The 13,833-nt window shown below is 42.1% G+C and overlaps 1 protein-coding gene across 2 annotated transcripts in view; it reads left to right on the plus strand.

Annotated features, from left to right (window-relative positions):
- PAN3 (Poly(A) specific ribonuclease subunit PAN3) overlaps positions 1–13,833 on the plus strand; it is a 33,854-nt gene that overhangs the window by 10,464 nt on the left and 9,557 nt on the right. For both annotated transcript variants that reach the window (XM_075688293.1, XM_075688295.1), the window contains exons 9-14: positions 1,205–1,321; positions 1,401–1,556; positions 5,103–5,347; positions 6,636–6,775; positions 11,229–11,358; positions 13,039–13,103. In XM_075688293.1, coding sequence (XP_075544408.1) covers positions 1,205–1,321; positions 1,401–1,556; positions 5,103–5,347; positions 6,636–6,775; positions 11,229–11,358; positions 13,039–13,103 — 853 coding nt within the window. The remainder of the gene's footprint in view (positions 1–1,204; positions 1,322–1,400; positions 1,557–5,102; positions 5,348–6,635; positions 6,776–11,228; positions 11,359–13,038; positions 13,104–13,833) is intronic.

Below are 13,833 nucleotides of genomic sequence, written 5' to 3' on the forward strand. Positions count from 1 at the left end.
CCGGTTTTTGTCTGAGCTTTGGCATTACACAAGTCCTAGATTGCATTCCCGAAAGGTTTCGTGTAGCTTCCGCCGTGAAACCATTGAATTTAATTATGGGGTTTTACGTGCTAAAACCACAATCCGATTACAAGGCAGGCCATAACGCAGGACTCCGGAATAATTTCTACCACCCGGGGTTCTTTAGCGTGCACCTAAATCTAAGTCTATGGGTGCTTTCGCATTTCGCTCCCATCAAAATGCAGCCGCTGTGGCTGAGATTCGATCCCACGACCTTGTGCTTAGCAGCCCAACACCTTAGCCACTAAGCAACCACGACAGGTTCCGTCGTGAAACCAAAAACAAAACTTACATTATCCAAAAACGAGCCTTGCATAGCTCTTGTCTCTGTTCGGTTCCCTGTCTCCTTTGTCAATTTTACGCTTCAACTCTACCTTTTCATTATCTGTTTTGTTTCGGCATTCCTTTGAAAACATTTATTGTTTCACTTCTGATAGTATTCAAGGCTTTGTTTAGCTGACACAGAACAGTAACGAGACTTTACCAGATGGTTCTTGCGAAATATTTAGTTCCAAATATTTAAAAATACCGAATAGTTCTTTTTTATATATGAATAGTTACTGTGTAATATTCTATTCATATTCGAAACTTCGAATGTTTGCCCACCCATAGTTTCAATATTAATGTTTCAAGCAAACTTTGGTTCCTTCAGGAAAGAAAAAATAAGGTGAAAAAAAATGTAGTTTAAGGAGGAACACTGTAGTTGCTGTCTCTTTAGTCTCATCTCCTGTACTGTTACTCTTTCATAAAGCCGTGAATCAGCTTGTCCAGTTACTTAGTAATGAGTTGATTTCTTATGGGGAAGGTATATCGCAATTATAGTTGTCTGAGCCTGAAGTCGCGTGTTTGACTCTCAGCCACGGCGGCTGCTTATCAGAGAGGGAAGAATGCACAAATGCTTACATGCTGAGCTTTCGGTGCATGTTAAAGAACACCCAGGTAGTCAAAATTAACTCGCAGGCCCCCGACTGTGGCATCTCTCATGACTGTGGGAGTTGCTGTGAGATTTACACTCCATCAAACAAACAACCAGTAATAGTAGTTGTAAAAAGTGCAGTGACTTATGGTGATTTAGAACAGCTGCGATATGAAGAGTTTCTCTTGATTGCTTGCCCATCTGACTGGTCCTCCTTGCCCGACACAGGCTTTCGTCTCGGCAACACTAAGTGCATGGCAGTGGTTGATCTTTGGAAGAAGTTGCAGCACTCCAATCTTGTGCACCTGCGGGAGGTTTTCACCACTAAGGCATTTGGAGATCACTGTAAGTTGAAGGTGCTAGCGAAGCACTCATTTGTGGTGGGCGGCAGGGCAGTGAGAGTGGGGTGTGCCTTGCTGTGCAGCAATGGTGTTTGTCTATGACTACCATGCTGGTGCGGACACCCTGATGAGCCAGTACTTCAACCAGCCTTCCATGCCGACGCTGAATGGCTTTTGCCCACCTGTCTATCCCCAGCCTTCCAATGGGCTCACGAGGCCTTTTTCTCACGGAAAGCCTGGTGAGTGCGTGCATGTTTTCTGTTGTAAGAATGGCCATGTGAGGATGGGATAGATAACATTTTCTGTTCCATGTTGAAGTGCCTGCTTTTTATTGTTGAATCGAAATCTGTGAGTACTTCTGTTAATTGTTATAATGAAGTCACATTTGACAAGAAAGTGCGTTTTTTGTATCCAGTATTTGATATGAGCATACATTCTTTACCCGCTGATGTCGGAGGTAAGCGTTTTAGATTTACTCGTCATGTCCAACAATTTGCGATGTCTTTGTTATGTTGAGGTTTGCCTATGTGGCTGTACCTAATGTTGAAAATTGCTGAAAATAATTCTTAAGACTGACATTTAATAATATTTAAAGTACCGCTCGTCATGGATCAATATTTTGATCAAGTACTAATAAGAAGACTTCATAAACCCATGTACCAACTATTTTGAGTGGTCTTTTGCTATGTTTCTTGCCATGAAATTTTTGTACTCCTTACAATCTGCCAGCATTGATATCTCAGCACCAAGAGCGGGCAGAATCAAAATTTGTTGTTTTGCAATAGAAAGACACGTGTATTATAAGTGGTATAATGCAAGCAGGTTCTAAAGTTGTGTCGTGAAAGAAGGTAAGGTGTGTAGACACTGACACAAAAGAAAAGAGCCAGACAACACAAACGCCAACAACACAGCACTGCCATTTGTGTTGTCTGGTTCTCTCCTTCTGTGTCTGTGTCTGCATGCCTTGCCTTTTCTCACAATGAATCCCTACCAACTAGCTCAACTTTCTGTGGTTCTGAAGTTCTGGATTGAAAATTTAATTATTTTGCTCTATTCCTTGCCAAATTGTTCCCACATTGCACGAAGTGAACTTCAGTGTTTTTGTCTTGCTATAGCGCGACTCAATTTGAGTATGAAGGAAGAAGGTGACATCCTGTCACCTGTCTGTCCTTTTTCCTTCATACTCAAACTGAGTTGCCCTAAAGCAAGACAAAAATATGATGCACCAATTCACCCATTCAGCAATACTTGTGAACTTCAGTGTATTATGATAGCACTTATATTGACCTTCTTATTTTATTAAAAATATATTTATTTTGTCATTTCCTCTCATGAGGCCTAAAACAATTGAGAAATAATTGATCTGCATAAGAAACTAAATAATACTTGAAATCAGAATGAAAAAGTAAACAAGTATGCGTAATTTCATCAAGATGGGTTGAAAAATAAGATTTCAATTTCATAACCATGCTGCCCCCTAACACAGCTAGATGGGCGAGTTGGTTCAGCATTACAGGCGTGTAAATACGCCTAAGAGACAAGTCTCTTGTCCTTTCTTTCATCCGTGTCTCGTTGATGCATTTAAATGTAAGTGTGCATAAAGGCACATTTAAATGTAAATGTGTCCAAAAGACCTGTCGCTTGTCCTTTCTTTTGTCCTTGTCTCTTTGGCGCATTTACATGCCTGCAATGCTTTCTCAAACCTGCCCCCAAAGTTCAAGAATTAAACTACAGCTTTTTGGTTAGCTGTACAGAGTGGCAGTTATCTGCTGTTATTGACAGAGTGGCACAGCTATTGAAATATTTAGTGTTTGACTTTTTGCAAAAAATCAAAACATTCATGATTACATTCAGCTTTATTACTCTAAGGCAGCAGTTGAAAGTAAAGTTATGAATATATATGCGCAAAAGGTACATTCACACTGTGAAGCTTTCTTCCACACACACAGGCAGAATCTCATCGGTGACATAGTGGACATGTTCACACAAGAGCTCTCGTCACGTGTGACAAAATGTTCATTGCCGCCTACCGACTCTCGGTAGATACGCTGTGCATGCACTGAAGCTAACAAGATCACTTCTTGCAAGTTTGTTCCGAATTCATGGTTAGTGCAAGAGTGTTTAGAATGTGCGTACGCAAAAGGTCTAAATATACTGCGCACACAACAAATGCAGACATTATATAATGTGGGTAAATACGGCGACAAGCTTCCACAAAAGTCGCACTCGCATTGTAGCTACGACGATATGCTAGCCAACAATACCATGTCAGGTGCACTTACAGCTACAGCATGTGCATGACTACTGCTGCTCTCTACTAAAGTAGACTTTCATCAATTGGACTCCGGTTAATTTGATTTTTCAGTTCATTCGATCTCGGCGAAAAGTGCTAGACCCCACCCTGCTATAGGCCCAAACTTTAATTATTTTGATCCTAAAATTGGCCTTCACTGCATAATTCAAACTTGACCAGTCAGCTTGCAAGCATCTGACACCTATGGTGACCCCAATAACGACCTTTTTAGTGACAGCGTCTCTCTCAGTGGAACTTGGGTGACAATGAATTCATTGAAAACACGTCTCCTCCTGTCAAGCTCCTTATTTTCAGCCTGCCCTACAAATATTTCAAGCAATAACTGTAGGTTATGTCTGATTACGGTATTGGCTCAATTCTAATGTGTGCCTTTCTTTTTTTTCCAAGAAAATTGGCTGAAAATTGCCTTTGCGGTGCGATCAGATATGAAACCAAAACCACCTTTATGATGTTCTTATGCTTTACTACATAATAAATATGTATTGAAGGGAAGCTTACTTAAGGAAACCGGCTGCCATTGGTGCAACATCTTAGACCCTTGTCCATTATTTTGCTAAAACATTGGGCCTGCATTAGATTTATACCTTGTTTAGATGTTTTAATGTTGTTTCTACTTTGGTTTTCTACTGTGGACACATAGAAAGTGGGTGTGTGTTTGATTCAAGGGCATGTTAAAATAGGGCAAATAGTGCCAAATGATGAATCGGTAGTGTTTTTTGGCATTTTAATGGAAGTCTACTGTATACACGTGGTAGCACACAACGTCGGTTGGGCTCATCAGTCGCATTGCATCGTGCCAACATATACACAGCCCAGCATAAACCACTTTCTTACTCTTTAATGTGACAGCGCAGAAAAAGAAAATACTACATATCCATAGTGAGAGCCAGATTTGAGCACTGCAAACGTACACGCACACTTAGTCCATAGCTATTTAATGCACATAACGTCCATGCACACATTACACTTGCTGTGCAGACTTCTCTTCACACAAAGCGTGCCATAAGTTCAGTCAGCACAAGCAAATATATCGGCAAACAACGATACGGCTGAATATGCCTGTGCCATTTTGCAAAACGACTGACTGGATGTTTACAAGCGAGAGCAGCTTCTGTCCCTATTCCCCTGTTCTCCTGCAATGGTGCATTCTGACTGGCTTGCGACAAGCAACACTTTATTCTTGCTTTTTTTTTTCGTAACAAAAATTGGGCATAGACCAGTCGGTGCAATAAAGGCATTTTTCTGTCGCGATCCGTTCATTTTCTTGTCGCCAATTTTGTCACTGACTGGAAATCTTCCTGCGTGAGCGAAGCTTCAGTGTGGTATTGGCTTTGCAAGTACAAGCTACTAAATTGTGATGTGTCGCCCTGACAGGCATTAATTTCTTTGGATATTAAAATGTATAAAACAAGAACAACAACAGTTGTGCCTCTTTTCGGTGTTTCATTGGCTGGTGTGTGTTGCGCTGCAGCTCTGGGCTCCTTGCGCCAGCATGCCGGACTGCTGCCCGAGAGCCTTATCTGGGCCTTTGTGGTCCAGTTGAGCTCGGTGCTGCGTACCATCCATGCAGCTGGCTTAGCGTGCCGTTCCTTTGAGCCTTCCAAAATTCTGGTCATGGGCAAGTCACGTCTGCGCCTCAACTGCTGTGGCATCATGGACGTGCTCACATTTGACTCCGCCGTGCCCAGTGCGAAGGCGCTTGTGCCTCACTATCAGGTACCTCTTGCATAACTACTATGTGGGTAGAGGGGGTTTGGCTGGGATAGCCACAGAGGTGGCACCAGAATTTTTCTGTTGGAGAGGCAGAGCATGATTCTTCACATTCCTTGGGGGGTGCAGGGGGGCACTGCATAACTTGACACTTTATGGTGGCAGGAGGAAATGTGGGGGGGGGGGGAAGGGGCACATCAGTTGTCTCCCCTCACCCTCTCATTACCCCTCTTTAAAACTGTCCCTGGACTGTCGACAATTGGCTACAGTTCTGTGCGTTCATGTACTCTTGCACTCATTGCAGTGATTTGGTGCCTATGGTGTTCTGCTGCTTAGCACAGGGTTATGGTTTCGATGCCCTACCACGGTGGCTGAATTTCAGAGGGATCAAAATGCTTGTGTACTTAGGTTATAGGTGCATGTTTAAAGAAAATGAAGTGATCAAAATTAATCGAGCCCTCTAATATTGCACCCCTCGTAACCTACTGTGCAATTTTGGGGCATTAAGCCCTGCAATTTAAAATGTGCTCTCGTTCATCAAACCTACTAATCAGTGGCTTCTGTACCTAGGGTTCTAATCTAACATATTTAAGAGATTATTGTACATACCCCTGCTTTGTTATTGCAGAACTTTAACAGCAAGATTGCATTTCTTTGTCCACATTGTTCAGTGAAACACTTCGCATCTTTGCTTTCCGTGTTCGTCCAATGGTTGCACACTTCCCCATTGGAGGTGTATCTGCACATATGCGCATTGGTTTCCGAGCCTATTTGAAAGTGAAATTCTGGATAAACTGAGCAAACAGCACCGCCAAGTATTTTATTCAACATTGCAGACAAAAAAAAAAATTCTACCTTGTTGCTAATTTTCAGTGTCAACAAAGCATTAATAAGTGTAAAATTCTGTTATGTTCACTTTTAAACATCATTGAAACGCAACCATTTGATGTCTGCGAGCTTCACTGGTTCCCAGTGTGCTACGTTACAGAAGGGCAGCCGTTGGGGCTCGTGGATTTCACTTCTTTGTTTCTGAGGTCTTTGAAAATGTGTGCGACAGGAATACTAATTTATATCCAGACACCTCCATGGTCTGGCTTTCCCCTGTAGTAGTCCCGCTTCCACTTTGAGAAAGTCCTAAGGACCTCTGAGCTCATTAAACACGATAGCCAGGAAATAGGGCCCAAGTGCCAGGTGTCCACTGCTTTGTTGATTGCACCCGGAATGTAGATTTGACACATCATATTCATGTTGCACTTTTATATCTGTGTAAACAAAGTAAAAATGAAACACGCAGCAAGAAGACTTGGTTTCCTTGGGGAAGTTGGTACTTGCTCTGGCCTGCAACACCATGGCGGCGATTCAGCGCGAAAACTTGCAGCAGTCGATGGATCTGGTGTCCCGCAACTACTCAACTGACCTCAGGAACCTGATCTTGTATGTGACTGTCTCATTTTATTTGTTCTTCTTAACCAAGGCTAGGTGAGAAGAAACCTTGTTTCAGCTGGAACTGTAAAACTAGGATATAACCAACTAGGTCAGTATAACGTAGCATTTTTTTTCCCCGCTCAGCTTTATTTGTTTTATAATCCACCACTCGCAACCAGCTGATCCTTGTAATAATGTAGGTGGGGTGCTGCTCAGAACGCTAACAAAGTGCGAGAAGTAAAAAAAAAGAGGACTAGAATTATTAAACTATCCCAGCCCCGTTATACAGCCAATTAATATAGAAAACTCTGAATGATGTCAGTGTTAAACATTGCTTATATCGAATTCTGTTTCAGCAGCTGATTAAGCTTCTCCTTCTTTCAAGTGCAGTGCATGCGATCTTATATGCATGCACAAGGGGCCAATAATGGCAAGCTGAAAAAGCCATTCATGTTTCAATGTAACTTGAAATAAGCTTAACCCATTCGCTTCCACAGCCAGCGAGCTGTTGGCAACTCAAAGAACAGCTATTTCTGGCTGTTTTTCATAGATGGCAGCATATTGCAGGCTATTTTCTAGTTGTTTTGAGCTTTGCACATTAGAAGGACATATTTGTCAAGACTTTCAGCAGAAGTTGTTTGTAAAACAGTGAAAAGCTTCCTGTTTTCCAGATTACGCTCAATTTTAGCCGTTAAAACCAGAGCACCATGCTTGAAAAAAACTTGTACGGGATTGCTTTCGAGTGGGCTCGTCTTTTTCAGCACATACCACTGAAAACTCTGAAGCAGAACCATTCAATGCTGTGCTTAGTTTTCGAGGACCAAGTTCAAAAGCCTAAGAGGCATTCCAAGTGCAAAAAACACAAAAGTGCACTCCACGTTTGTGAGTGTTTCAAACGTAGTATTTTATTCTTACTTTCGAGTTGTTTTTTTACTGCATCTAATGCAGAAGCCTTGTGTGAACAAAGCAAATCAGCAATTTTGTTAATGCGATGCCTGTAGCAGATTTTAGACCAGTTTACTTAACAATGTGGAACACGCTCAACGCAGCATGTAAATGTGCTGCAGAACACCAGCCCTGGCTGAGTGCTGAATGGTCCGAAGCAAATGGGTTAATAACTGATACAGTCTAGGAGCATATTATTTCTTTTACTATTTATCACGAAGTAGACTTATGGACAGTTTTGGTAAAATATATTTTGTCTTAGCCACATTTGATACTGTTTGTTCTTTAACCTCTAAAAAACTTGAGCTGGAAACAAAGCCAGAAGGGTTATATAGAACTCACTGTAGTAGTCTAGCTAAATTATAAGTAATGGTGCCTAAATACATGTAGTAGCATTACTTCAGCAATAAAATGCAATACCTATTTTCAGCAGTCATTGGGCCTGTGTAGAATAAACTTTATTTTCCTGGTGAACAACAGTCTGTTACAAGTGCATTCAAGCACGGTTGAACCTTGATGTAATGAAGTAAATATAAAATTTGGTTGGTCAGTAGAGATATTCTCCTGCTACAGCTGAAACACCCATAATGAAATTCTGCAACAGTGAAATTCTCATGATAATGGAATAATTTCATATCACCGGCGAATGCCCATAGGATTCAATGTATTTCGTATCTCTCGAAAACAAAATGTTGCTGAACTGCAACCCCGCATCAACGAAATTCGCCACAGCGTTACCCCACATATTGCCTAATCGCACAAGGCAAGCAGACTCCAAAAAGTGCTCAAATGCCTTTGCTTCGCACTTCAATTGCATAAAATACCACCATATTACACATTCATGGTGCCACCGTTTTTGTTTACAAAAAACAACCAAGTGGCTGAAGCGATCGGGTGGACCGGGAACCTGTCACGGCTGCCATCTTGTTTGTTGATTGCTCGTCTCGAATGACACAGCCGCATGTCTCTACCAAAATGTGTTTGCATATCTAGTACAGTGCATAATCTGTGGCTCGGTGAGGAAAGTGTAGCAAACACAAAGAAATCCAGCAACGTGGACTTGTTGCTGGTGCTTGAGATGGCGCTGCAGCTTAGGCTGTAACGCACCCAGCCGTGATTGAGTGATCATCCGAGCATACATGCTCCCTGCATCAAAATGCTGGTTACCACTCAACAGGCATTGCGTGCGGATTTGGCGTCGCCAGAAGTAGATTTGTGCGAAGGGGGCGGTAGTCTCAGTCGATTGCTTTCGGGGATACAAGATACTATCAGCTTCGTGGTTGACATTGGACGCATCAGCATCTACAGGTGACAGCATTTGCTGGAGGACTACTGTTGTTCTGTGTTCAGTGTCAAGTCTCGCGAAATCTTGCGAAAGTGATTGTATCTCTGAAGGCGATCGTCTGAGAATACTGCTCCATGGCAGTGCCGTTATCGCTGACCGATGCGCGGGGAACAGTTTGTGCTGTTGGCAATGCAGTCCTATGAGCTCGAGAAGGGCCTGCTAAAGTAGGGTAATGGAATTTTGACATTAAAGTTTCATTTTGTGACGCATTCCCTATCTGTGCTGTCTAATTTCGCAGCAACTAAGTTCTCGTGGAAACAAAACTTTTTGCTTTCTCCACCGATCTTGTTATTGCGGGTTTCCACTGTATAATGAAACCGAATAAGCAGGATCTGACATTGTATCAGTTATAGCGAAGAAAAAGTGTTCAAAGCAATCGTCTACAGATTTTTAAGATGCCTGAATTTTTAGACTTGCATGCTTATTCGGGCTTCCTTGCAGCACTGCTACCTGTCCTTAGAGCCAATGTATAAGAGTGTATAAATTTCAGCTGCAGCACTGAATGCTGCTCAATTTTCCGACATGATCTGCTTGTGTGATGCTGTAAACATGATGGCTGTCAATTGCCACCGCATCAGCTCAGCACTAAACCGCAGCTTAGGCTGCTGTGAATGCCACGCAAGTGGCACTGGTTAGGCCTTGTGGCCTAGGCAGTAAGGCAGCAATGAAAATTTCTCAATTGCCAGTGAATTGACTAGCGATTAACCGTTGCAGGAAGCTCTCCATCAATATGCTTGTACCAGTAGACATAATTGGCGATCAAGCGCGAGATCACACGCATGGGCTGTACTGATGGTCAGTAGCGGATCTGTGTGCGACTCTCTACATATCCAGATAATTGGTCTGCAAGCGCAACTTGAAATGCATGGAGTAAACTTTCTTCCATGTTGGAACAGCAGGTCCTGAATTCTGGACGTGTTCTGTCCTATAGCTAGGCTTGGTTGGACCACAGCCAACAAGCCAGTGCAGTGGTTTCACATGATCATACCAATTGCATGGTTGTGTACTAGCGATGCTGCAAAGCACATGTGTGTAAATTATTGATGTTCTTGTGCCACGTATAGGCAAAAGCCAACAATGAGCCATCAAAATCTGCAGGAGACCCTCTGCTGGCCCTTCAGAGACAATAACATTTGTGTTTCTTTTGCATAGACATAATCACAATTTTTGTATATCAGCGTATATGCTTATAACAAATATTCCATAAGGTATTCTTGTGGGGAGTGCAACTTTGTTATAACGCGGCTTGGCTGCATGTTAAGGCAGTAGACGTGTCGAACATGTCACTGTTGCGCGTGGATTGTTTTAAGTGGCTTTGACAACATTTCGGCAGCACAGTGTTAGTACAAGGGCTACTGCTTTTCATAGCTGCAAAGGGGCAGGCAATACTGGTTAGCTTCTGGCATGTAGGAAATGGGTTAAGCAGTGACTTTTTCATCTCCCCTCATGTTGTCACCAGTTTCTGGTCAGTATTGTTGTTAGTTCATAAATTTCTGAGCATTGTGTAAATGTCAGCCATTGCCACCAAATGTTAGGTGCAGTGTATAATTCTTTTTCACAAAAAAATGAAGGAAAACGGCACAGCCAAACTTGTGTTATTGGTATGCGCCGTGTGTGGATCCAGTATGTAGGATATGACATAAATGACAGTTGCCCAAGCAATTGTCGAGGCAATTATAGAAAAATACAGGTTGTGTCCATGGCAGGGCATTTGCATTCATCTCCACAAGAAATTCTAGCAATTATGCTCAAAATTAGCAAAGGGGCGTATCTCGGCATGTGTAAATTTTTTTCATGTTGTCTTTTTCTCTTTATTACATACATACTTTCACTTCAATATTTTGCTGCTTTCGTTAATCTGCTTCCTTGGAACTTATGATTCAGACCGTGCCTCTTAATGAATTGATAAAACCAACTTGTCTGTGAGGCATGCCTTACTTATTGTTGACCACTGAAAAATTTGGACAAGTTGTTAATGCTGAAGGGTTTTCTATTGCAAAGCTGGTGTTCTGTATTACCTCTCTTGGCATCCTGAGGGCCTGCCTTTGAAAGTAAAGCATTTGCAGTCAAGCAAGAAGTATGCTGGCTCATGTCCGATTAATCATTCAGTAGCATGCAGCTTTTGGTACTAGGGGCATTGGGTTCAACAGTTGTGTTTTCTGGATGACCCAGGTACCTGCTGTCCTCACCGCCTCGTACGCACAGTATTAATGACATTATGCCCATGATTGGGGCTCGGTTCTACACACAGCTGGATGCTGCACAGATGCGCAGTGACGTTATTGAAAATGAACTTGCAAAGGTAATGTTGCCCTTCCCCCACTTGCATACTTAATTTTTTTTATACATGTATCTTCTTGTATTCAAATCATTTGGCTTCCTGGTGTACCATAGAAAACAATAAGGCTTATGCACAGTCTGCCAGTGTGTTTGTGCTTATAGTTTTCTGGCCTTCTTCAAAGCCAGGGAAACTGATTTAACTGTCATACTACCACATCAAGCCGACAGGCTGAAGTCATGTAAGCCCACTAGAAAAAAGCATGGGCTCAGTTTGGTATGGATCCATGTTGAAATTAACAACATGGTGACAGTGAAGACCAAGCCAAAAATGCAACATATGCACTGACCTGCAATCTTTGTCAGTGCTCCTGTTGTCTCCCACCTTTGTCCTCGTTCCCACAAAGTTAATTTCATTGCAAATCTATGGAAATTGTGTCTTCAGCGTATTGGGTTCTCTGTAGGTTGGCTTCATTCCAACTTCACTTGAATTTCTGATGGTTTTGTTGCGTGTGTGTGTACATGTAAAATCCAGAAGTACAACTACTATAGTAAAAAGAAGCTAGGGTAAATTTAGGAGCCTGCATAAAAGTGCCAGAAATTTTACATTTGTAGCACCTCTAAAAGGTAGGATCACATCCTTGTAAGTTGTACAATAGAGCTGTGCATGGGCCGCATTTATAAGCCCGGGCCCTGCCCAGACTCATTGCTTGCATCAAAAGCTTTCCTGAGCCCGACGCTAAAGAAAAACGAGCCCACTCTGTTTGGCATAGAAATCTTGAGGCCTGAGCCCAGTCTGTATCCATCTCTATCAAGGTTTTGCGGATGTGATAAAATAGTTTTTTTTTTCCAGATTAAATAAAATTTTATCTACCATGTTGAATATAATCTAATTAAGCATATAAAGCCTGCTATATTTGGGAAACACACTCAGCCACATCATAAGTTATCACACAAGAATAAGTTGCCCAGAGCAGACAAATATTTCAAAGTCTTCAAACAAATGCATGTTGCTTTCAAGAATCAATTCGCCATGTTCTGGGCTTAAATGGTGCTCTGTACTTCACCCAGTCCACCCGCCAATAAAATGCAGTGGCCTGAGCCCGGCCCATGCTCAAGTCAAGATGATGTTGGGCTGCCGGAGTCTGGCCTGCAGATTGGGTACAGGCTTTCGGGTCACTCAGAGGCCAAGCACACCTGCACTGCATGAAAGAAGCGATATCATGGTGCCAGTTTTACTAGAAACCACAGGTTAACAGTACAGGATTACATTAAAATCCTTAACTGCCCCCTCTGTTGTCCTACATATAATTGCGTTCATTGCCACAAATTCTAGTGGGAGGCACTGCGCATCAGAAACGTTTCCTTGAATTGTGCGTCTAAAAAAAAAAAAAAAGAAGAAGAAAAAAAGACGCTTCTGTTTACTTTAAATTTTTTAGTTTACTTAAATGCTGTTCATTTTTTGGTAAGAGAACAAAGAGGTTATTCCCTGACTGCATACATTAAATGTTCATGTAAGAATGCATAGACAAGTGTTTTGTTTCAGGAAGACTTAAAACATGCCAGACTTCACACAGTTCTTGCTTCAGAGAGCAATGTTCTTGCGTATTATTACATGTATTTTGATGGTGCTACCTTCATAAAGCACAGCCCTCTTACTAGTGAAGTGGGGAATGTAATGTTGCTATGTTGTTTTCACTTGCAGGAAGTGGAAAATGGAAGGCTGTTCAGGCTGCTTGTGAAACTTGGCACAGTCAGTGAAAGACCAGAGTGAGACACAGCTTACTGTTACTTTTGTTTTTGTGTTATATGTCGTACGTCTCTGACCTTTCCGAAATACTGTGGCAATGGTTCTTAAGTACAACCACCTTGCATTATGTACTCGAGGAAGTGTTCTACTTCCAAGCGATTTTGTTGTTATCCCATGGCCATTGATTGCATCCGAGTGGATTCGCACCTTCATTTCGATGGGGGCAGAATGCTAAATCGCTCATGAACCAAGTTTTGAGTGGGTGTTGTTAAAGTGAGTCATAGCCTTGCTAAGGTGTCTCTTATAGCCAAGCTGTTGGTTTCGCATGTAAAAGCTTGCAGGTTATTAATGTTGCGCTGTAAGTGGCCAGCACCCTTGCAGAATTCTTACCCCCCTTATAGTGCTCCTTTGCTAATGGCTTCATTATGCTCCATAAGATGGCAAAATAAATGAAGCTCACTTGGACTCGCCAGAATCACTTGGGCAACCGACGCACTTAGACTCGGGACTACTCACTTGGGCTCACTCAGCCAATCGTGAGCAAAAAATTTGATCCCAATTGAGCCTGATTGTGATTGAAAGTACGCCGTGTGACACCCGTATGACATGCCACCAATTCATAAAAGAAAAATGTCATGCCCCCCACATTTGCAGTCAGAAAATATGATATGTGACGAATTTACCTTCACAGACAAGATTTTTTTTTTTTTTTTGAGCTTTCCAATGAAAGCGACACGTCATTGTCACCAT

This window comes from Dermacentor variabilis, chromosome 4 (assembly GCF_050947875.1).
Source record: "Dermacentor variabilis isolate Ectoservices chromosome 4, ASM5094787v1, whole genome shotgun sequence".
In the NCBI taxonomy this organism is placed as follows: Eukaryota; Metazoa; Arthropoda; class Arachnida; order Ixodida; family Ixodidae; genus Dermacentor; species Dermacentor variabilis.